The sequence below is a fragment of the Cryptomeria japonica genome, chromosome 9 (genome assembly GCF_030272615.1).
Source record: "Cryptomeria japonica chromosome 9, Sugi_1.0, whole genome shotgun sequence".
Taxonomy (NCBI): Eukaryota; Viridiplantae; Streptophyta; class Pinopsida; order Cupressales; family Cupressaceae; genus Cryptomeria; species Cryptomeria japonica.
The window spans coordinates 593,405,609-593,431,235 of record NC_081413.1 but is presented as its reverse complement, the minus strand read 5'-3'; the positions used below and the strand labels follow the sequence as shown (position 1 = coordinate 593,431,235).

The 25,627-nt window shown below is 36.3% G+C and overlaps 1 protein-coding gene across 4 annotated transcripts; it reads right to left on the bottom strand.

The window, feature by feature from the left end:
* Nucleotides 1–978: 978 nt before the first annotated feature.
* Nucleotides 979–25,164, bottom strand: LOC131030142 (SWI/SNF complex subunit SWI3A). Of its 4 annotated transcripts, none has more exons than XM_057960832.2 (7): nucleotides 24,386–25,164; nucleotides 21,298–21,884; nucleotides 3,517–4,014; nucleotides 3,205–3,377; nucleotides 3,003–3,046; nucleotides 2,551–2,732; nucleotides 979–2,454 (listed from the first exon to the last, which is right to left on the bottom strand). In XM_057960832.2, exons 1-7 carry the CDS (start codon nucleotides 24,594–24,596, stop codon nucleotides 2,299–2,301), a joined length of 1,851 nt encoding a protein of 616 aa, XP_057816815.2. In that variant the 5' UTR covers nucleotides 24,597–25,164; the 3' UTR covers nucleotides 979–2,298. The 4 variants fall into 4 exon arrangements, with proteins under 4 accessions (XP_057816815.2, XP_057816813.2, XP_057816816.2 ...); XM_057960830.2 differs by having other exon boundaries at nucleotides 2,551–2,759; nucleotides 24,386–25,163; XM_057960833.2 differs by having other exon boundaries at nucleotides 3,517–4,011; nucleotides 24,386–25,163.
* Between the last annotated feature and the right edge of the window lie 463 nt (nucleotides 25,165–25,627).

Sequence of the window (25,627 nt, the reverse complement as noted above, 5' to 3'; positions counted from 1 at the left end):
AGGATTGGAAGGTGGGCACCCCCTCAAGATGGGTATATCAAGATCAAAACTGATGACTCTTCTAGAGGTAACCTAGGCCCTACTGGGGTAGGGGGTGTTGGCAGGAATAGCAAGGGGGAGGTTGTTTTCTTCTTTTCGGTGCATAAAGGGTGTCAGTCTAATAATTTTATGGAGGGTTTTGCGATTCTTTATGCACTTGAGCGAGCTTTGGCGTGGGATTTTAGGAAGGTGATTTGTGAATCGGATTCACAAATTGTAGTTAATTTGTTGTCTAATCAAAAGGCGAGTGGGATTCAATGGCAGTTGGCAGGGATTGTTCAACAGATTCTCCAAATTAGCTCCTTGATGGAGCAAGTGTCCTTCATTCATATTCCTCGCGAATGGAATGGAGTGGCTGACTGTTTGGCCACGTGGGCCTCGAATCATGATAGTGAGTGGAAAGTGGAAGGCTGGGAGCATCTCTCTAGGGATTACTGTCAGGAATTGCGGAAGATTATCACTGAGGACACGTATGGCTTTGAAGCCGATTGATCTGTGGCTGGGTTGGTAGTTTTTCTCTGGGGCCTTGGGCCTTTGATTCTTTTTTGTAATGCTTGTTTCTGATTCTCAATAAAGTTTTTACCCTTTCTCCCAAAAAAAAAAAAAAAATTGTTAATTAAAATATAAGAATAATAATATAATAAAAATAATACAATAATAATAAGACAAGATAGCACCAAATTTTAATTCTTTAAATATGTATAAGTCAGAGACCAATCCATGTAAACAAATAACAAGTTCAGGAATGTGCAATTACTTTATTATTATTACCACTAATCAATTACAAAGATTTATCTTCTAGTGGACACTCAATATCATCAAAAAAGGAAAAAGGAAACGAAGAAGATTTACATATTTAATAAAATAGTTACAAGTAATGGATTTTCTAATGTGTTTCAATGCATTTGAATACAAGGTGTTTTTAAGAGAAGCTACAAAAAGCAGAAAAAAGACACATAATATTGATTAAATATTCAAAGCAATGATGAATTTCAACGAAATTATATTATACAATGATACATGTTTATAGATCTATACTTGCTTACACTTCCTCAACTAATGTCATAATTCATTTATGTTTTCCCATCAATCCCTATCAGCATATCCCTTGCACCTCCTATGGCTGCAAGTGCTAGTTAATAGTTTTTTAGATATTGAACCTTGTAAACTGTCTTCGAAATAGGTAAACCCACTTGCCGACAAGTTTAATGCTGAATATTTGTAGTCGCTGAACCATGTATCTAAAATATATTTTTTTATCTTGGCTGGACTTTGCCTGGCATTCGGAAATAGGCTGAACTCCACGAGCGGCAGATTCCTTAATTAAAGACAGCGAAATCCAACAGTGAAAATCATTTGATCGTCTCTACTGCTATGAACGATCGATCTGCAAAATCATCTCATCCACTTCAAATAAGAAAACGCCTTTGGCATAAAGATATATGTTAAAGCCAATGGTAAAATCAGAGTTTTGCCTCATTAAGTTGAACACCATCGCCTTGGCCAGCATTACTGGATGAACCAACGTCGAAAAGATCATTTAATTTACAATAATAGAACCTTAGTTACTAAGTTGTAAAGCCTCTTTCCCATACAGTACAAAAAGAGGACCTTCACGGTTATTTTTCAATCATTAATACTGCCCTAAACAACCAACTTCAGTGAGGGATCCAATTCTCACATAGGCACCCATCAAGGTCTCTCTTCATATGATTGCCTTTTTCTTTATTTATGAGAGTTGCCAAAAAGGTTTGCAAGTCATTTCATGGACATTGCTGGAGCCAAGTTGGCTTAGTTTTCAAGAAATGGTGCTTGGGCTGCTAAGTGTCAATGGAGGATGGAGAAACAATGCCACATATACTGGCAAATGGAATGTGTGCAACAGTTATGCTCAGCAGTTATCATTATGTGACATAAATAAATTTATACATAATGAAGTTCAAGGAAAATATGGGTATCCGTACAATGCAATTCTATGGACTTTCACGCCTTGAATAACAAACATAAGCAAATGCAAGTTGTATGAATTGATACCTCTATTCAACATAAGCAGCTGCAAGGAGATGGTTTGAAGAAATACGATTTGGGATGTGAACGTAAAAATAGACAATGTCGATTACTCCTCAAAGCAACTTAAAGATTAGTGGTACAAAAATATTAAGCAATATACCTTGGTTATCAGATCTTTACTTTTTCAGGTGCAGAGAGAACAAACACCAAGGTCTACTAAACTTCCTAGATTATCTAGGTTTCATCTTGTTACAACCTCCTAAAAATCGAATTCAATGACTCCCGTATGACATGTATCCGCTCTGTGAGTAGAAGCTCCTTTATCTGTTCCATTAGAGCATACTCTTTCTCCATTATGTTTTCTATCTCCTCGAAATGCCCAATCTTGAAATATAATTTTTTCAACTGTTATTTAATCAAGGAAAAGAAAGCCAGGTTACAATCCAGTCTTTCCAAAAAGCTCAACTTAAGCTTTAGAGTCAATTGGGGAAAGTAAACTACCTGATTTTCAATAATAATTGACATCAAATGTTCAATATCTCTCTCTTCTTGATCTGCTAGAAGTTTTGCACGTGCTCCTGCTGCTCCCAAAGCTGTTGCAATAGCAGCTCGCATTTGCAAGTGTGTAACAGGCAAACCTTTCTGGCTAAAGTGAAAATCTCCTTTTGAATCTTCACCAATTCCTGCAGAAGTAGTGGCATTTAAGCTACCTGAAGAGTCCACGATTGTGTTAAAAAAATAAAATCAGTGTTAAAATTTTAAAAATTTGTAATAAAGTACAATCTCTATTCCGGCGTAAAAGCTGTCATGTAATAACGTGTTGAAAAAGGATTTTAGCTCGGAGAGATATTAATCAGGTAATAAACATCCATCATAAAACGGCACGCCTGTAAGACCTTTCAGAAAATTTGAAACTGAAAACTAGAAAAAAAAAATTTTAAAAACTGTTCTACCTTCTGGTTCTTTGTTGCACTCCAGCTGAAATGACTTCCTTGTGCTGGTATTAAAAATGTTGACAAAGCAAGAAACAAATATAATTACTAACAAGTTGCAGGATGCTATTTAATTACGAATCAGAATCTATATCTAATGATGAAACAATGCTAATGTTATATAACAAACAGCTTTTAAACAAAGTTGAAAAAAATATTTCACCTCTCTAATTCAAGCCCATTCAATGATGGCTCAGATTTCTGATTCAATGATTTAATCTCCAGAGGATGTATGATCTGACTTGCAGAAGGATCCTCTTCACACAGAGCTGCAATAGCAGCTTCTGCTGCAGCTACTGCAACACGAGAGCCGACCATTGTGGATAAAAAGGACACCTAACAGTAAGAAAAACTCTTAAAAGCCTATTTAGAATTTTAGATACATTAGCAGTTTCCACCCCGGGACAAGTACTAAGCATGGTGATGCATGAGCCATTTAAAAATGCAAGCAAAACAATTAAGCTTTTAATCTCACCTGTCCCATTATCGGGTTGCCCACATCTGCGATAGGAGAAAGACAGCTACGTTTGAGAGGAGGACCTGAAACATCATCCTCAGTAGTGTGTGTCCCTTCTTCACAATTGTTTTCCTGGTAATTTTGGGAAGTGCTGTCTTTGAGACTAAATGCTTGATCAGATGCTTTTTTTTCATTTCTTAAATTACTTGATCTGCTATTATCATTGCTTTCAATTCCAACATTCACCATAAACTGTTCTCCAAAGGGAAGTTGTATGAGTTTCATAATGCAATCGATCTCATTCTTGGTATGTACATGTTGAGCTACAGACTTCCAATCGTCACTGTAAAGCAAAGTACCTTCCAGGAGAAGCAAAAGCTCTTGATCTGTCCAACCATCAGAACCTACTTCAATAGATTCTTGATGGAGATTATTCAGTTTAAAATCAGCAGCACACAACCCAAGCCCATATTTCCCATCCTCAAAACATTTTGTGCAAAGAACAAAACCTGCCTGCTAAAGAAGATTTGCGTTACAAAAATTAACTCATAATGTATTCACTTAAGAGTCCAGATAAAAAGCAAAACAAAAAAAAAACTAAAATACCATAAAATCTTATTGTTTGGGGTCTTGGATAAATAGTTGGAAAGACCACAATCAGTCTATTTAATTTCCTATAATTATAATTCATGGCTATAAGCTTTGCTATATTATTCCTATATTTTGTGTACTTAAAGTTAACAATCATATTGAACACTTATTTAAATGTGCAATGACAAAAAGAAATCATACAGAACAGCACAACATGGCAGAATAGGCTGTGCAAGCCTTTTTTCCTTCTAGTAATACAAATCCATACAATTAGTATGGAGCAAAAAGATTAATTACACTTGCAGGTCACACCAACAAACTATATTCTGTCTTATGCAACCTCCATGCTAACAGCAACAGACCCATCTAGCTATACAGGGTGCATAATTTGGCATTAGATTCAAGCCGCTCACCAGTCATTCTAATCTTGTGGTCTGCATCAAAAAAGATGATAGGCTGGTGAAAGTGTCTTGACAGAATTAAAAAGAATGGTAGCCTCTCTGACTTGGATGTTTAGCAGAAGTGAAGAGGCATATTCTACATATATGGTGCACTGTGTAGACAATGTTTCAATAGCATTCTCAAACAAAACATAAAAGACTCAAATCAAGATATCTATCAATTGCTTTATGTTTGGTTTAATCCTGTTTTACAATACACATTCAACTTCTTTAAAAACTTGCCATTTCACCTAAATCAGATTTTAATCACCTATTTGCTCAGCTACTCATGTCTCCTCATCATCAATCCACCTATGCTAGTTTCTAGTTCCATGTCATCTTTGCAGATTTCTTCCATAATTGAACCAATCATATCACTGACATAGCTCTTCCTAAGCTATGAGGTTATATTCCATGATTTACGAGACCTGTTCTCGCACCGATCATCTTAAGGATGTGCTAAGCCCTCTAAGATGTCCAAAACCAGCCAGTCAAGTTTTCTGCTCAACATCACACACTATTGTAACAAATTCATTGATATTCCAGACTGCCTGATCAAGATTCCACACATAATCTGGTTGTCACAATAGGAAACCGAAATTCTAAGGAACCTCCATCTTTTAGAATAGCCTCTACCGTAGGCCTGCTTCTATCCTGACATGACCAAAAGTTAATCAAAAAAAGGAGAAAGAACCTGAACTTAAACAAAACCAGAAAATGGTGCACCAAGACAGCCAATCTAGAGTCCTCCCAATAGAATAATATAGCACAAAGCATTCAATTATTTGAATCTGGAGTTAAGATAAGCTGAACTAATTCATTTGTAATAGGTAAGAGATTAACCCTGTTAACAGATTAACCATTGGCATATAATTTCAATTTACCAGCAAAGAAAGAAACCACAGAATCATTAATTACGAGCTTCAACAGATACACTGCATAGGACCTTGAAGGCCAGACTATCAGATAAAAATAAATAAATGCTAAGGCTAAGAACTCTTATTAAAACACAAAATGAGTTAGAAAATTCTAGGGACCAAGGATTCTCTCAATAAGCCAGCTACCCCAATTCATATCGTCCTAAGATTAAAGCAAAGAAAGAATAAGGCACATGCACAGACCCAACTGCACAAATCAAGATTGTGCTAAAATAAGTAAGATTGTCGACTTCTCCTCGATCTTCTATGGTCCACATTTCTTATCCCGGTCACTTCCTACACGTTCCATGCCAACATGTAAATACACTTGTAATGCTTTGCATGAAAGTTGTTTCATTTTCAGGTGTTATAAAAAATAATTAGCTTTAGAGCGAAAATCCTATTATAATCACTGCACAGTGGAAGACTTATCCAACAGTAATTGTACATAGTCGGCATACACAAACAGACAAGTATTATTCTTTGAGGAATCTCTCAGCTATATTCTGCCACTTTGTGACCTGTTACCACGTGGAATAAATCTTTTATCGCAGCTGTTTCACTTTGTTGTGCATTGTAAGTCACAAGCCATCTATCTGATAAAAAGCTTTTAGGAGATCATTAGTTTCATGGATTTGGGAATTGGGAGGTTGTCAGTCTCGACTTTTTCACAACATTGTGTGCTTTCCACATATGTTGTTTACCTTAAGGGGCTGATACTCACGACATGTCTTTATTTTGTAGCATCACATATAATTTATTGTTATAACACTCCTTATGTTCATGCTATTTAATTAAGAACATAGATCAAAAGTAAGGAGGACTTTGAGATAGCACCAAAACTCCATCCATCAGACATGTGGCAAGGCCATTGCACCTACTTTTGAACCTTGGCACATGGCATGCTATTGTTTGTGCCTGCCTGTTGATGAAATCTTATACACTTCATTTATTAAGATTTTTGCCTTTTCATTGATTTTAAAGGTCGGGCCCATTAATAATTTCCATAAGGCACCATCTTATTTAATTTTAAAGTACTACTCAAATCCGCAGCAACCAATCGGAAGATACAGTCAACAGTGCACATTACTTTGGGAATGCTATGAGGCTTCTTCAACTTCAAACTTCCATCCATTTAACACATGATGGGGCTACTTAAGTCTTCATAGCACACTGCTTTACATTGATTGTCTTCAAAGCTCATCATCCATTGGATGCAAACATATCAAACAGTGAACATTAATTTCGAAAACTTACAAACCTTGATATTTCATAGAGATCCACAGGCCATCAATTTAGATCTTTGAAGATCAAAAGTGGTTAGAAGTTAGAGAGGCTAACAGCCTCACACGTTCATTGAGGCTCTGATCAGCCACCACATGACATAGTTCCATCATAGTCATTGATTTATCCTTGGTATTTTACAGACCACCATCTGTTGGATGAAAACTTGAGAAGATTGATGATCGAAGGTTTTGAGACCCTCTGTGAAACTGGATGGACTTTGTTTAACTAAGATGCATTAATCAAATACTGCAAGGTGAAGCCATATAGAATGCTGCATTAAAGAACAAGCTTTACAAGATAGTATTTTTAACACTACAGCGCTATAAGGTTTGAAGGAATTTGAAACCTATTTGATTATTGAGCTCATCTTCTATCAAATTTTATCTGGCCATTATCATGATTGTATATTTTTCTTATCTTGATTGTCTTCTATCAAACTTCATCTGGCCATGATCATGTTTGTATATTCCTTATCTTGATTGTCTTCTGTAAAGCTTCATCTGACCATGATCATGATAGAAAATTCTTTCTTAATTTATTTTAGAGATTGGTTTATGTTTCATTTATAAAACATTTAGATTATAATTTTAGTTTGGCATCATTCCTGATGACATAATCTGGCCATGCTTGAAATTCTATAAAACATCTAGTGCTCATCTGCATGAAAATGGCACTTCATTCATACTGTATTTCTTCTCCAATTGGGGTCTACAATATACAACATTTTTCTTCTATTTTTCCCAAATCAACAAAGTATGGTCCTTCTATAACTTCTTTTCTACTTCTAACTTTCTAACCAAATTATTAAGATATTGGAGCATAGGCAGTACCATTGCATTGTAAGATGCTACCATATATAAGCTGGAAACCTGATAATACAAACACAAACCATGGAGCAAATACTAGCAAGCTTTTGATTTAGGTGTAATTATCATGTTGCCTATCTGGTTACAATTTTTGCTTAGGAAGCCTACCTAAGTTCATACAAAGAGTTAATTAACCTACAAACCAAATGTTTTTTTTCCAAAAACTTTAAATCCTTGTGACTAAACTATGTAGATCTCCTTTGTTAAGTTTCTATTTGAGAAGACATTTTTTACATCCATCTAATATACCCTCCATCCAAATTGAGTGCTAAGCTAGATAACTAGTCAGAAGGTTACAATCTTTGCAATGAGAGCAAAGATTCTTTACAGTCTAACCATTCTTGTCGGCCATATCCTTTAGCAAAGATTCTAGCTTTGTACATGTCCAAAGAGCCATTTCATTTACATTTTAACTTACAAACCTATTTGCAACCGATTGGCTTCTTTCCTTGGGGTAATTCAAACAACTTTAATATTTTATTTTGCATCAAGGCCTTAAATTCCACCTTCACGATAGCTTCCCATTTGGCTTTCCTTTGGCCTCGCCATATGTGCTAGGTTCTAAATTTCTAATACCTGCTAAACGAAAAAAGTAAGAGCCAGATTTCCCCACTGACCACTTGCAAAAGTTCTTTTAGCAAAAGTAGAGATTGGCCTTCAATTGTTTATGGCATTTTATTCTCCTCAGCATCAATCTCCGTTGTTGGCTCCATTTTTTTTGTTCACCCTATTCTTCATCAAACACACTTGGATCTCAACCCCTCTAATGTTGCCAATTTTGGGCCTTAATCCAAGCATTGTTTGATTTCCACACCTAAACTTGTTTCAATACCTTTTTTTCTATCATTTGAGAAGAAAGACATACTCTCATCTTCAACATCCTACTAACAACAATTGTATGCCTTGGACTATTTGCTATAGTCAACAAGCATATATGATTTGCTCTTTATATCTTTGATGCAACCATGGCCAGAGGGTTCAATGAAGGATTATCCAACCATGCAACCAATTGAATAAACAGACAACCAAACTTAATGAAAGAACAAAACAACAAAAATTTATCTATTCATTCATAGACACAGCAGAATTGCAATCTGCCACAATAGGCTTCCAACATGCTAGGCCTCAACTGTTTGACTACGAATGAACATATTATAACATTTGAAAGAATTGCAATACCATGCCATGACAAGCCATCTTCTACTTTCTGTGATTCGTTTAAATGATCTTCAAGGATGTTTTATATCAGCTTTTAGCCCTAAGAATGATTTCAATCGGCAATAAAGTGGTACAATGCTCAACACTTAATGAAACACATAGTTGGCCAAACATGTTGACAAATCTTTTGGAATGAATGCAGTGATAAAAGATCAATGCATTTTGATGAGGTTCACACTGAATGCTCTATTAGGTCCAATGTATCTGAGAATGTGTTCCTCTATTGCCGCAAGCTTCAAGAAGTTGCTGCAAAAGAGTGTTGGCCAATAATGCCTAATCATAGGTTAGAATCTTAGATAACTAATTACACCTTTGGGGTGATCCAAATCTCCCAAGTACCAAATGCTACGTTGTAAGATCAATGAAAATCTACTTGCAAACATGAGGTGAGATGTGCAACTACAATGAAATGCATTAGGATCTATAATGACTGGAATGTGAATGAAAATCTGCAAACAAAGTAAAAGAAAAAGTTTTTAGGTGATGCAAGACTGCTCTGACACCCCAAGATGCTCCTACATCAGTCTACCTTCTCTTTTCTACAACAATCAATGCAAAAGCAATACAACTGAAAATAGGAAAGCCACTTAACAATGGCCTCCTTCCTAACCATGCTTCCTTGAGAGTAAAATTTTGCAATGCTATAGGATTCCTGTCAAGGATGTAAACCAATGTATTAATAGCTTCCACCACTACAAAATTCTAGTTGTGCACCATACTCATTGCCACCTCCATAATCATCATATTCCTCTGTTCCACAATTCCATTTTCCTATGGAGCATACTAAGTAGTATATTCTTTGTGCATACCATTCTCCTTACAGAAATCTCAAAAGCATTCAAAGCAAGCTCACCTCCATTATAAAACCTAAGAGTATTGATTTCTCTATCTACTTGTTTGTCCACTAAAGACTTGATTGCCACATAGTAAAACATATTCTCACTTCATTGGATCTCTTCATTGCACTATTCATATTGACATGCACCAAATCCAAGACTCCTCCAGTGTAATGTCCCCTCTCGAATGATTGGACTTGAAAATGAAATTTCCTAGCCTTTTCATTCCCGGGGGTTAGGAGAAATTTAAGAAATAAAGGGAATAATTTAATTAATTAAGATGGAGCACAAAAAGCTTAAGTCTCAAGCAAATATATTTTAATTGTTAATTATGACTGAATTTGGGGCCACCTTTAAGTCACAATGTTATTACTAGACGAATTCACTTGGTAGGGAAGTTAATGAATATTTATTGTAAATATTATTTCACATGCCTAAGTCGCCTATGGTAAGAATTCTAGAGGCTTTGATGGCTTTTTTTTGGAAGAAGATAAAAGAAGTATCGTGAGGTATTGGGGATTATTCTACTATTGCCTCTTTCTTAGATTTATGAGTCTCTCTGCAAGTTTGAATCTGCTACAGGACGAAACCCCTGTAAATGCTGTTTGGGCGTAGCCCCAGACAGCAATCAGCAGTCTCAGTTTCATATAATCAGTGGAAAATAAAGGACAACTTGGGTCCAGCTGGTAAAAGACAAATCAGTTTGGAGGATACAACAAAAAGAAAACATAACAAGGAACCGCAGTAGGAAATAGTCAGGAAAAGGACAAGAAATATTGTGTCTCATATTGTGGTTCGATCTTAATTATTATAGTTTGGAAGGACTTAAAATTGCTACCTAGAGAGACAATTCTGACATGCGTCAGTCTTGGTCTGACTCGAAGTCTTTCTTTTATTTTGGTGAAGATTAATACTTGGTCTAGGAAAAAGAAGAATCGTGGGTGGCACAAACAGGGTGAAAGGCAGTTTATTATATTTAAATCACAGGGTTTCAGACCTTTATCAGCTTTAGCAAATTCCAGAATGGAATCGCTGCTATCCTAGCCTGCCAAATCCACTCCCAACGTAGCCAGCACCTGAACATGAGCTCTGACAATCACAATTTCCAGTGATCTGTCATGTATTGATTGACAGGTTTGCTGTCAATAAAGGAGCGATAATTTGGTATGAAAATTGCACAAGTTTATCCTTGAAGGCTTATTTGAATTAAATACTTAGAGCTATAGCTGGGTGATTGTTGTTTAGTGTAGCATTTGCATTGAAAAAACAATACTTATTGATTATCTGCAATTAAGATTTTGATTGCTTATACCAGAAGATATAAAATTAATGAAAAGAGCTGCTCCTTTGGTTTGCATGTGATTAATTTGGTAAAAATTATTAGCAAGAGTATTTCATCCAGCACACCAAGCTTAATCAATATCAAATGGGTATCGATTCTATTTGCTCATTTAACATCCTACATGCATCCTAGTTTTGCATGAACAAGTATCCATAAACCATGTTATTTTTACTATGCACAAACAAATACTAATATTTTAAGTGTCTACACCTCATGCCAAGGTACAGTATGATTTTCCACTGTTACTAATGCATGAGCATTTATTGTTTTGTGATCAACAATTTAATACAAACCCTTCTCGCCTATGCCAAGTACAACCACCTTGTTATTATTGAGAGTTGTGACCATATATTTGTTACCTTAAAATTCCATTCACTAAAGACTACGACTCTTTGTTATTTCAATACCAAACAAAGAAAAAAAGTTCATTTCAAGAACATATCAAACAATTCTGGAAGTGTAACTTATAGTATTGTTCACTATCTAACAAACATCACCACAGCCTTCAACTAAAAAACAAAATTGATCTCTTGAACATATTACCACCTTGGAAGGAGACATTTGACGAACTGCTAGTGTGGTGCATCCCTTTGCCCTTGATCTGTGAAATGAATGCACACACCATAGTATCTAAGTCGATGCTTTCAACCGATCTCATCTCTGCTCCTTTTGCAAAAGAACTGTTAATAACTTCTCCAAATTTCCACTTCTACTTTTATCTTCGATAAAAGTTCCATGCAGATCTCTACAGAGCGTATAATGTCTAGATGCACCTGAATGAAAATACCAGGATGTGGACTCAATTGATCCTATGATTTAACTTCTTTTTCAAATCCTCGTCACTTCTTTGCTAAAAAATCTCTTAAAATGTCCAAGATCATTACAATAAAAACGTTTCCACTTTGCTCCCAAGATGCAGACTGATTTGTACGTCGTTAAAAGAAATGCATATTGGTTGTGTTCAAACCCTGGCAATACCACTCAAAGTGGGGTTGATCTTGACCTCAAGAGTTATAGTGGTTGTGTAGATCGATATAATTCATGCAATAGTAAATTCTATAATGCTGATTCTTCTGGTTACCCAAAAAAAATTCCATTTTGATATCTTGGACATATTCCACCTTTGAAGGAGACATTTCATAATTGCTAGTATTGTGCCTACCTTTGTGTTTGATCTGTGCAATGAATGCACTCCTTATAGTACCTCAGTTGATGCTTTCAACTGATCCCATCTCCACTCCATTTGCAAGAGAAATGTTATAGTAACTTCTCAAAGTTAAGTGCTGCAGTTTCTGCAATCAGATGTAGGGACTTAACAAATGAGGAGTCATAGGATGATGTAAAGATTCATAGACCAAAGCTACCATATCTTCATCCTATTCTAGCTTCTCAGTAGCAGGGAGCTTTCAATCACAAGAAATATTCAAAAAATGATCCTCCTTGCAACATAGATGAAATCAAAAGATTCTTAAGATGGCATATCCATCTTCAAATGTCTAGCATATGTTTGTAATATTTTCTCATAAAGTTGGAACCCATGTAGCATTTTAGACCTTTGGTATTAATTCCTCTGCAAATAGCAATTTTACAAGCATTAAAGTTTCTTTGTGTCTTCTTTCGAAATTCTTGGGGCCAAAACTCAGACTTTTTTCTTAATACAGCATTATCTGGTTGAGGCCTCCATGCTCACAAGTAGTGAGTATCTTATGATTTCACAAACCATAAATGTGCCAGTTTAATCTTTGAAATTCAAGCAAAAGCAAATGTTGTATACTAGCTATCTTTGACCATTAATCACCTAGACCACAAAAACTAGAGAAGTCTCCCAAACCAGCAATACAAAGACCAAAATTCACCTGACAATCTTTCTGACACACTAATGTAGAAAATTTGACAGAATTTGTCAAAAACTGCCCACCAGATCAAAAGATAGGCGATTAATTTATTATACAACTAAACAAAAGGAAATATTAAATCAGTTTTAAAGTTTTAAAATTTACCAAATTAAATAAATTGTATGAAATTTATTATAAACTGTGCAGCCCTTATAAATTTTCAATAAAATGATCCATCCGCTGCTGCACTTCCGCACTGAATTATGTACAGCTGCACCTCTACTCTTCTCTCCTCCCACAAATTTTATAAGAACTGCTCCACAAAGCTTTTTTAAATCAGGTCCACCATCACTTGTACTAATGATATGCTCAAAACACCTATTCCTTACAATTTTCCTCCACATTATTAACAGTGTTCCAAGGTCCATGTTAAACTAGCAAAAAATATAACACCTACACTGACGTCACCCAATTTTAAGCTGCTTTTTACCACTTTGCATTTCTCACAAACCCTACTATAATATATCATTCTGAAGATCTTATCTTCAAATTTCCACATAAAATAAAATACACTACTAATGAGTTCTCGATCTAAAGATATTGTCAAAATTATGAACAGGCATTCAGAGATGATTTAATGATGGAAATTAAAATTTATAGAATATGAGATTTATCAAAGCTTGATAAATTTGCATGATTTCAACCAGTCTCCTCCTTCACTTCAGATCAAAATGACTTGGATATGGTTAAAATACCATTCAAGAAATGCAAAGCCCAAAAAGCACCATTAAATTGTAAGATAATGCTATTCATAAGCTGGAAGCCTGATAACATGACCAAAAACGGTGAAACAAGATACTGACAAACTTCTGACTTAGGCATAAAAAGTTTCTTATTATTCAGTAAACTCAAACAGATACATTTTCTAGCATTTCTAACCTTATATTATCAGATACAATGATACACAAATAAGCCTAGCTACCATTCCGATCAACAAAAGCTATCATGCATTCCATCAGTGCTACATGTCTAACTAGAGTTTAGACAATGTATAGCATTCACTAACCTTTGTTGCATCTGACTTAAAGTTAGGTTGCTCATTGTTATGATTCTTATATTTTTCCATGAAATTTTTCTTTTCCTTCCAAATCTATTTGAGTGTTTTAGTAAACTGTAATATGATTCAATTATGATCCTAACTCCCATCTTGTATGATAGCACAAAATCAGCATCCAACAGTGAACACCTAATATTTGATGATGGCTTCCATCTATTCTGTTTCCCTTTATATGTTTTTACATTGATCCATATTGAATCATATATTTGACAATCAATTTGTCTTTGAATCCAACAACTCCCAAATCTGCAAAAGTGGGTGCTTCAATATTCTTAAGTATCAGCTCCACTCAATTCATCACTCCACCAAGGTTTGTGAAAAGATGCAACCGTTACATGGATTGCTTCAGTAAAACTACTACATCAGCACTCATGCTGTTTGCTTTCCCCTGATTTTCATCATTTGAGACCAGGATAACTTTCACAGTATAATTAAAGGTATTACGGGGAACTGATCCAGAATACAATGTGTGAAAACTGATCATTCTATCATGGCTTGTGAAAAGATGTAACTATTACATGGATTGCTTGGGTAAAACTTCTACAAGGGCATTCATGCTGTTTGCTTTCCCCTGATTTTCATCATATGAGACCAAGATAACTTCACGGTACAATAAAGGTATCACAGGGAATTGTTCAAAAATACACTGCATCCAGTCTCAGCTAAGTTTTCTGGCAACTCCGTTTCCATCAACACAAGACCCACAACTCAGCAACTCTGCAGAAGTGGCATGTTACAATGAAAAGATAAAGAGTAAAAAAACTCAATATTCTGTTCCTTCGGACAATGGAACATAGTGTTTGTTGATTTTCTCTTTTGTTCTGACTCAGACAGATTTGCTTCCATCATACTCCAAAGCAATCGGTTCCCTGCATTTATTCTATTCAATTTGGAATGAAAAGGACTCTTCTATAATTGTAAATAACACAGAAACATAAAAACATAACATACAATAGATGACAAAGAAAAACAAGCTAAACATGAACTTGTATTTGATTCTTCTGAAATCATTTTTTCCATGGAGATTCCTGACAGGGGGTCACAGGGACGCGGGAACGCATTTTGCGAATGACATTGAATAGCCAAAATTGCCTAAGTATGGAAATAAACCTTCCCAGAGATGGATTTGCACTCATGATAGAAATTCCTCCTCCACCCCTAAATTGCACCCAAGGAGGCAGTTCAGTACATCAACAGGATTTTGTCCCCAAAAACAAAATCCTCCTCAAGGTCTTATTTGCGCTCTAAGAGTCAATGCAAGGCAGGAAGCAGGAATTTCTTCCAAGACAAGGAAAAATCCTTCATGGGGCTTGGCGGTGGTGGTTTTTAGTGCTTTTGGCAGAAGTTTCTAGTTTTAGCACTTAATACTTTTAGTAAGTTTCAGCGCATCTCAATTTTGGCCAATTTGGAATTTGGACACTATTTTTAGCAATGGCTATTTTTAGTAAGTCTATTTTTAGTAAATTTCACTGGGTCTCCGTTTGGCCTAATTTTGAGTTTGGACACACTATTTTTAGTAGTTTCTATTTTTGGGCTACAAATGAACGTCGACAATGAAGGAACGAGAGTCTCCAGATCCAAGACCAGTGAAATGAACAACTAAAGCAGAAATAATGAAAATTCAACTAAGGCAGCGAAATTTTGATTAAGGCATGGAAAAATCCTCCTCCACCCTAAAAGTGTGCCCGAGGAAACCTCCTAGAGCGCAAATCTCAAGGAGGAAAGGATTTTTCCTCAGTTCAGCAATCCTCCTCCACCCCCAAAATGCGCCAAAGAATCCTCCATGGACAGAAGGATTCTTCCTCAAGTTCGAATTTCCTCCTTCGGGGTCAAAGTGTGCCCATGCACTCAAATGGCATAAAACCTAAAATTTGGCTAAGTATGGAGAAACTCCTTGACCTCCACCAAAATGCGCCCACCTCTCAGATGGCATGAAATGATCAAAATTTGATTAAGTCCAAGCTCAAGTGCGCACGTGAACGCAATTCCACCATGTGCAAGGATTTTGTCCCCAAGGACAAATCCTCCTCCAATGCCCAAGTGCGCTCTCTAGCATAAATTCTCTCCTCTGCCAAGGATAAACGTCAAAAGACAAGATCCCTCCCCATGTCTAGAATGTGCCCATGGAAAAGAGGTGACCGGAGACATAAAATTGAAGTTTCTAAGGAGATATTTTGATAAAACATGGAATTCTTAACAAGTTTGAAAATGATAAAACATCAAGGATCCATCTATCCAATCCAAAGACAGCATCAAGACATTGAGAAGCATGGGCACTCAAGGTGAATAATTCTAATTCTAGACAATCCAGTTCAAGGCATTCAAGCTTCAAGACCTCAAAAATCAAAGTTCAAGTACAAATGTAGAAGGAAGAATTTCCTCCTGAAATCCAAATCAAAAGTCAGAAGGAAAAGACTCAAGGAATGACAATCATCGACAAGGAAAGATATTCCAATAAGGTGAGTTCATGAACCCAAGTACGTGGAAAGAAGAAAATGATCAAGGATAATTCCAGAAGAGTTAATCAAAGTTAGAACCTTGGTCTAGATGATGCAATTTGGGAATATACTCCATCACAATCAATCAAAACATAATATTCTTCTTGATGAGTTATCAGGTGCACATGGTGCTCAGCATGTTGACGTGGCACCTACTCACCTTCATCGACCAATCACATGTAAACAAGTCGACATGACAGATTCAATGAACCCGACTTATCCAAGCGAGCTTCTAGAAGGTGCTGATTATATTTTGCTATTGGTTTATATTCGAAAGGACAAGTCTCCCAAAATGTAATTTTCTCATTGGCCAACTTGGCACCACGTTTCTATGCCACATAAGCTATTGTTAGTAAAACCCTAATTAAGGTTCCATCTTGTAATCTGGACCCTTGATTTCAAATCATTCTTGGTCGTTCGTTTGTGGGAGAAGCAATATAAAAGGCCCTGCCTTCTCATTTGTAATTCATAGTTAGCCCATTAGAAGTGAAGAGCTCTTGCTCCTTAAAGTAGAAGTAGAGTAGGAGAATAAGACATTGTTGTAAGACTAGGAGAAGTAAAATTTGATTTCAATGAAGATATGGTGGATTCATGTTTATTTCAGCTTGTTGCATAGTGTTCTTCCAATTTCTCAATTGTTAGACAAAGCACTTTGGTTATAATGGAGAATGCGATGGTGTTTGATGAATCTCCATGGCTCATACTTTTTGCATCTTATTGATTATAAGTTGCAGTGTAAAGTTGGCATGAGCCTTTTATATGGATGCTTAATTTCAATCATTGAATGTGCATTGTTCATTATGATGGTGTTAATTATGATATGAAAATTATTTGCATAACCCTTGGAAGATCGCACCAATTCTTGTGGAGTTGTAGTTGATCTTGGTAAAGCAGAACTTGGTTTATTTGGAATTCGTCCATTAGAACACTATCCATTTATATCATTGTCTTTAGGAGTAGATTTAGATCCTTCTAACCCTTTCCCCTTTAATTTCAATTCATTTCAGTTGTATTATTCAAAGAAGCATCATGAGATTGCAATATCCGATGAAGAAGTTCTAGCCAGCATTGCAAAAGAAGTGAAGAATGACCCGAACATAAGTCCCTTTGTGTTACCAGCATATAACAATGACCATTGAGCATATCCACACGTCAGGACCTAACAGAGAAGACCCTTGGAGTCACCTGTATGATCTTTCGCAATCTTAGCATACACGGGATTTTGCTCAAGAGAGGATAGGATACCTTGGTAATTTATTATGTGTTAATGTGGTCATAAAACACCCATCAACAGAACCAAGGGCCCAAATTTAGGTACAGCGAGGGGACAGTGGGTGGACAGCGACATAACAATGGCCGGGGGCCAATGCTGATACACAAATTGAGGAGAATTGAAATCTTCAAGGCAAAATCTGCAATATAACATCTCTGCTAGTGCCCCAAAGGTAAACTAGTTTTCACAAAGTTAAATGTTGTAATCAATATGTAATGGCATGTGCCATATAGCAAGCGACCCAATGGCACCCTCGATGGAAGTGGAAGAGGTATTGGTGCTATGGGAGCCGTTTCCTCCAAGTCCCCAAGTCTCATAAATGTCCTCACAAAGGGAACACGAGGATTTGGGGAGGGGACGCATCCCCGTGGAACACTGTCTGAAATCAATTGCATAAGAGAATCTTGACCAATATTTTGATCTCTGAACTGGATCCATCTTGAGGAAGAAGAAAATTGTTTATTAAACTAGGTGCCTTTCCATTTATCAAGCATTTGCTTTAATCTTCTTGCCCTCAAAGATGGTTCCAATAGAGACATCCAAAATGTCATGCACATATTCTTTTACATAATTCAACCAAGAAGAACCCAACACATTTTTGCAATGCAAACACAACAACCTTAAATCATAAAATGTATGCTTACTACAGCTGATCCCCTTATAGACTGCATTCTCTAACTCAGCATAGCATACAATTGTGGTAGAAGACCTATTTTGTGGATCCATCTTGAGGAAGAAGAAAATTGTTTATTAAACTAGGGTGCCTTTCCATTTATCAAGCATATGCTTTAATCTTCTTGCCCTCAAAGATGGATCCAATAGAGACATCCACAATGTCATGCACATATTCTTTTACATAATTCAACCAAGAAGAACCCAACACATTTTTGCAATGCAAACACAACAACCTTAAATCATAAAATGTATGCTTACTACAGATGATCCCCTTATAGACTGCATTCTCAAACTTGAATTTTCATCCATTGCTTTATCCCCACTAACTTAGCATACAATTGTGGTAGAAGACCTATTTTGTGATACCAAACAACCTTTTACAATACATAAAAGTTTTCTAAAAGCATAGCAAGCCAGCTTTCCACCTAGTTATTTATTTGTCCTAACCATGTAATTATCCATAATGGCTTCCAAATTATCCTTGCCACTCTTCACTGTCGTCCACCTCTCCTTTACTCTCCATGATATGTGTCCCTCCAAGCTGTGTAGATATTGTACACATTTTTGTATGTAACGTCCCAATTACCTTTCTTTGAATATTTTGAACCCTAGTGCACAATACCAATAATTTGGCACAATTATTAATATAAATAAGCTTTATTTTCCTTGAAGGTTCAGAAATTATTATTGATATTTATTATTTTTGTATATTATATACTTAGTGTACAGCCCAGAAAATTACTGAATTAATTGCAACATTAGTTGCTGTTTAATCGCAAAGGCTGCAGTGATCTGCTTTATATGAATGCCTTTGAAATATCTCCTCTGCCTTAATCGGGGACTTTCGTACACTGATTCAGTAACGGAAATTAGGGGGTTTTCATCCTCTACTTTTAGACATAAAGGGGATTTGTCCTCAGGTTGCTTAACCACAGTCCATGCTCCACAAGGAGTAATAATTAGGATTAAAAAGTAATCAATGATGATCCTTCCTTTGACTTTTTGGATTTCCTTATATACCTTTTTTCTCCAATAGTCAAGGCAAAATTTTAAATTAATTTTAGTTTATCATCATTTAATTCCTTTTCAAGGAAATTGTAGGTGTATGAACAAATTCCCTAACCTTTTAACTTTAGTTTATTATCGTTTAATTCCTTTTTAAGGAAATTGCAGGAGTATGAATAAATTCCATGACATTTCTGGCATTCTGCATATCATAATTTATAAATATTGATCATTCAACTGTGAATCAGCCCAGCAAGCTAACTCCAAATTTTGAATCGGCTGCCATATTAATTTTAGAAGGAGCTGCCACTGCCCAGCATCTATTTGCATTTTATGATCAGCACTCATCAATCTCTCAAGACCCATGGGAATAGATGGACACAGGTTTTCACTTTGGGTTTTGAATTTTAGGCAGGGGCATTACACTGCAGTATCTGCCTATCTACTGGTTTTCAATGTCTGTTAATGCATTTCTGAATAAGACAAAACCATCTCAGGATTGGACCAGTAATTGTTTGTTTGCAGCAAAATTTCCAGTGTTACATAGGGATGCATTTGACCCCCCCACCCCTGACATGAGCCATTTCACAAATGGGGCCAAAATGCCCTCTTCACAAATGGGGATGCCCTCCCCCATCATTTGCAGGGAAGTTGTAATGGGGACAAACCCACCTGCAAGGAATGTTCAGGGGACTCTCTTACATCCCTAGAACAGCCAGGGGATGTTGGGGGGCCTCCCTAAGATCCCTAGGAGCCAGGGGATGCCTCGGTGTCCCTAGACCATCCTGGGAACATCAGAGGGTCTCTACTTTGAACAAAGTTTCTCTATCTCATGCATAATGATTTTGATTTGCGTCAAATCTTTGATCAGATAGACAACAATAATGGCATCATAAATGGTTGACCTTGGAAGAAATACGGAAAAGAACATGGTATTGTAGACAAACGAGAGGAGTGAGACAGCTGTTATTATTTTTGTTTGCATGGATGCACCTTCTCTTATCTTAACTTTAGGAAGTTGGTGATCAAAAATTTCTTATTTCATACGTCACTGACACCTGAGGCTTAGCACGGAGTGGAGGAAGCAGCGACTGTGGGGTAATAGTGGATGTTATCAAGCTTCATAAATAATTGTGAGTTCTGCTTACTGCTGTAAAGAGTTAATAAAAACAGAGAAGAAAACAACTATAAATATTCAGGAATGATGATATTCCTGTCTTCAACTACACAACCCTCATCATTTAAGCCTGTCAGATTCCCCAGCTTCACCATTAGTTCTCTTAAGAATGAAGATTTGGTTAGAAATAATTAACATTTGGTGCTAGAGAAAACACAACAAAAGAATTATGAAAACTGGCATGCACCATAAAGGTCTTACTTTGGAGTTAGTGAAGGGGACTTTGCCCCTTGAACCCACCCTATATGGTGACAAAGGCACTATCCCACACTCACTAGTTTTAAATAGAAAAAAATAAATTTTGTTTTGGGCCATGTTTTGTGTGTATATAAATACTATTTGCACTGCCAGCCACCATCCCCAGATCTGTGCCCATGTTTCCCCCATCCCCAAAACCAGTCCCCCCTTTCCAAAACCCTGTCAGAAAATTAAGGAGCACCGGCTGCTACAACATGTCACCCAAAGTCAACAGAACAACTCTAGTTTTGTTAGTACATAAGACTTCCATTCCCAATAATGACAACATGAAGTGAAATATGTATCCTTGAATGATCTAACAAAGAGGATCAGTAAGATGATAGAAAAATGCAAGTGAATCGGAACATATAAGAGGGATTGTGCTTAATTCATTGAAAGAAGCTGTAAGCAACATACAATATATTTAATTATACTGAAAATAAAGTAACCATATTTGCAGTAAAATAGTGCCAAAAATTAGGTACCTTCTGGCAATTAAAGCAGCTAGCTGTGCAATCTGCCCTGCAATTATTGCAAAAACGTTTTGTAGTAGGTTCTCTTTCTATTCTTGCTGATTTTATTTCTGATTTACCAGTAGTTTCTGCTACCTTGTCGATATTGAAAACATCTCTATAAGATGCCAAAGCTGCTCCCTCTCCAACACTAACTTTTCTACCAAATATTTTACCTTTCATATTTGGCAACATTGTGTGCTTCGCAGATTTGGGAGGTGAAACTACGCGGATGCCATTAGGAGTAACATTATCCAAAACAACTGGAGCAAAAACTTTGGTTGATGTCTGTAATTTGGAATCCAACGGTGCTTGGAAATTGATCAATCCCCATGTCTCCAAGAAATCAAAAACTTTATGAATGGAGGTAACATCGCCAACTAACATCTTTCGCATTTCTGTGAAGGTCACTCTTTTGAGTGGATCTTCCCTGTATTTATTGATCATAAAATCCCTGTACTCCTTGTAAATTTTTGGCGTCTTGGAAGATGATCTACCATCAAAAAACTCATTAAGAGAAATCCGCTCTGTTTCATGAATCTTGTTCCAGGAAAACCAACCTGACAATCATGTACAATATCAGAAAATCGAATAATAGCAATTTGTTACTGACAATTCATCATTGGCTATTTTTCAAAAAACTTAAAAATTTTTTGCAAGACAATGAAGTGCACTTTTTGTAACACTGCCAGACCTGTTTGCCCAGCAAAAAAGAGACAGTTTGGCTAATATTTGTAGAAATTTCTCCCAGATATAACCCCCATTCAAATGAAAGGCAGTTCATGGTTTGTAAGGTAATCAATTTAAACTATCACTTCATAATACACTGCATTATATTTTCTATTTTCTTACTTGTCATACAAAAATCAATAGTGATTCGTGACTAAACTTCCCAAATTTTACATGCTACAACTTCCTTTGGATGGCTTGCAAGTCTAAGACAGATTTTACTTGGCATCTAGAAAGGCAGTTTATCAACAAAACATGACAAACTTAACAAAAACTGAACATCTAGAGGCACTTAATTGTGTTTGCATTCTTTTACAAAGTTTGAAATTTAACATAAGAAGCAAATTCAATCATACCATGCAAACTTATCTACCATTATAAAACTGCAAAAAGAAATCATTGGACGAAACTTCCTTGGTATCTAATGCTTGTTAATGCCACTTTTTGAAAACATACTCTAGTTAATCTTTTCCAAACCCAAAAGTATGAAATTAGTCAAGATAAATCCAGCAAAGAAAACAAAAATTATACATTTTATCTTCCTTTAACAGGTTGGCATGGCTTCTAAACAAGCATTTTTGACGTTTACCAACTCCAAAAGGACAAAACCTGTCACTATCTAAAATAATTGAACAAAGAAGGAATTATTTTATCCTCCATTGCCATGTTGGTCTGGCTCTTAATCAAGCATGTGTATTAACACATTAAAATTTGGCACACTTGATTCTAATTACTTAATTGCACCAGGGCTTCACCCTTGCATGTGGTTACGGGTTAAAATGGTAGCAATGATAAGGCCTAGTGGCTACATAATATAACTAATTCATATTGGCCACTGATTAAAGTCTCAGTGGAAAGCTATACAGAATCAAAAATTGCACCTGAAATAGTAAAACTTTTTAATATGGAATAAAGTTGATAGAACGATAACTCGTTCAGTTATTCACCAAGCAATCATATAAGATATTTAAATTAAGAGTGGAGAAAACGGCTCCCCCTCTCCTCTATTTGATTGACTGAAGTACTACCATAAGTTTCTCCTAGTGCTAAACAAAATGATCTGCTGTCAAAGGAGAAAAGCTATAATCCCTTGAAGAGCTTCCGGTATGCTTGACAAAAGTACATAGGATGCTGTTTACAATGATCATTTGCATCACAGATGTAAAAGATAAAAAGATGAGCATCCTTCAGCTTGTAGCACTACCACAATTCCCCATGTCTTGGTTGGACAGCATTGCCACTTGTCATTAACATTTCTAGATGTTGTAGCTACTTGTAGGGTTTTATTTTGAAATATCACAAACCACAATGGAATTGATGCATTTGAAGCTAACTGTCTTTTATTGATCTCTTGTTGCTTTTCTACATCATGTTGAATGTGGCGGATGGAATCAAAAAGTGTCCAGGCCTAATTCCTTGGAGCTTCAATCCTCTACCCAAAGGTTATGGAAAATATCCTCAATAGTAGTCACATGAAGATAACTATGTTCCATTGGGACACATCCCCTAGGCTTTTCCAACCATCCCTATACCCAAACATTCCAAGGATGTCGGTACTTGTCAGAAACATCCCCAAGCCATACTTGATCTTAAAAAAAATGGGGACATCCTAGAAAGGAATCAAAATCTATAGGGAATGTGTAATGTCCTAGAAAAAATATTAAAGCAAATATTACTTAAAACCCTCTACTATTATTGTTCCAATTTAAATACTTAACCATCTCTAACAAAAAAACCATATTACTGCTTCACAACCATACATTTTCTTCACATCACATTAATAACCTAGACTTCAAATGAAACCAACAAAGGTAAATAAATTCACAAGCCCTTCTTAATATTACTGAACTCTACAAATCAAACAAGTTTGATGGGACTAGAATTTGCCACCATGTAAGCTCGAACATGACCTCTAAGTGAGATTACCCTTTGGGCCACTTTTGTCCTTTGACTATAAAAATTAAGGGTTTTCATCCCCTACTCATTACCGTTTACTCCTTTATTAGACACTAATAATCAATATGGCAAAGCCAAGTCAGAAATATGTTTAGCATGGAGACCCAAAACGGAATTACTCGGCTGCTGCATTCCCATTAAATTTAAATATAACAACATCCATTAATGAAGAAAATAGCAAAACCGTTGTATTTTACAAAACATGCAGAGCGAACGGTAGCAGAGCAGAGCTTTGGAGTTGATCATTTTAACATAAATGCTCAAAGATTTCAGATGAGTGATAAGTATTGTTAGAAAAAGTTCTAATTGTACTATGTTTGATTTTCACTAGTGACCATACAAAGAAAACATACAGAATTTGGGGTGGAAAACTTACGTGCATAGCTCGGGATGGTGTAGGTCTCTATATTTGGATTAGACGAGGGTATTGCCGGAAGAGGTTCGGCCCCTTTGGTCTCCACGGGGGTCGAATCATGTTGAGCAAGCTGATCCTGTGAGCATTCCCCCAAGTGTTGGGCAGGCTCCATGGGCTGCTCAGGCGTATCCTTTCTGTTGCTATTACTAATGGTGTTTAAAGGGCTCCCCATAATACCGTATGCACAACGCCAACACAAGCTTGCTAGGGCTCCTGGCAGAGCTCGCAGCCTTCGATGTCTCACAAATTTGCAAGGACCACGTTTGAGAATCGAACCGTGAATTGGCCGAGGTGCGAAGCGTGCTCTTTTACATGGAACAAGAGGCTTTATTGCTATCCTTCGACGCTGCCAAAGAACCGCGGGCTTTATGTGCGGGGAAGTGGTTTGCTTCGTCTGATTGCGAGCTGTAAAAATGTTTGTGATTGGCTTAGGGTTGCTGAGCAGAACATGGCTGCGGTAGAAGGAACTTTCTCAGATTTGGGGTCTGAGTTTTAGTTAAAACCTAACCCTGGCGATAGATCGGGCCTTGGTTCGATTAGATGGTATGATTAGAGAAGAAAATGGATACCGAGTGTTCTAGTCTGTTGAAAGTTCGAGTCTTTCGAGAGGCCATGAGAAGTGGGAACGAAATCAGTATTGAGTACAATTGGTCCACGCCGAATGACATGAAAAGAAATTCCTTAATGGAATGTAGTCTGCAGTTCAGGCAAAGTTGTGAACCTTTTTATGAAACGATACGTATAGATTAAAGTAGTTAGTTTAAATGAATAGTTTACATGACTTTGTTTAAAATAGTTAGTTTAAATGTACAGTTTAATTTTTTAATATTCGATTGTATGAGATATTTTATTTCAAAATCAAATCAGTAAAGTTAGGGAGATAAAATAAATACCTAGACTTCAATGGAATCAAGTGGTAATTTGTTGATGTTATTAGTACTTGTCGTTAGGCTAGTATTACTACTCGTCGTTGGATTAGTACTATTGCAATTGGTTGCTCTCCATTTTTGCAATTGTTTCTCCACCAAATAGACCTATAGATTTTTTATTTTGATATTTTTTTTAATTTTTATAAAGTTAAGATGCATGATTTTTAAGTTTGTAAATGATCGAAATTAATTTTTTTCCAATCTAATTGGCTTGAAAAATTTGCATCTTGTTACCGATATTCACAGATCCACTATTTCAATGATTTTTTTAAGG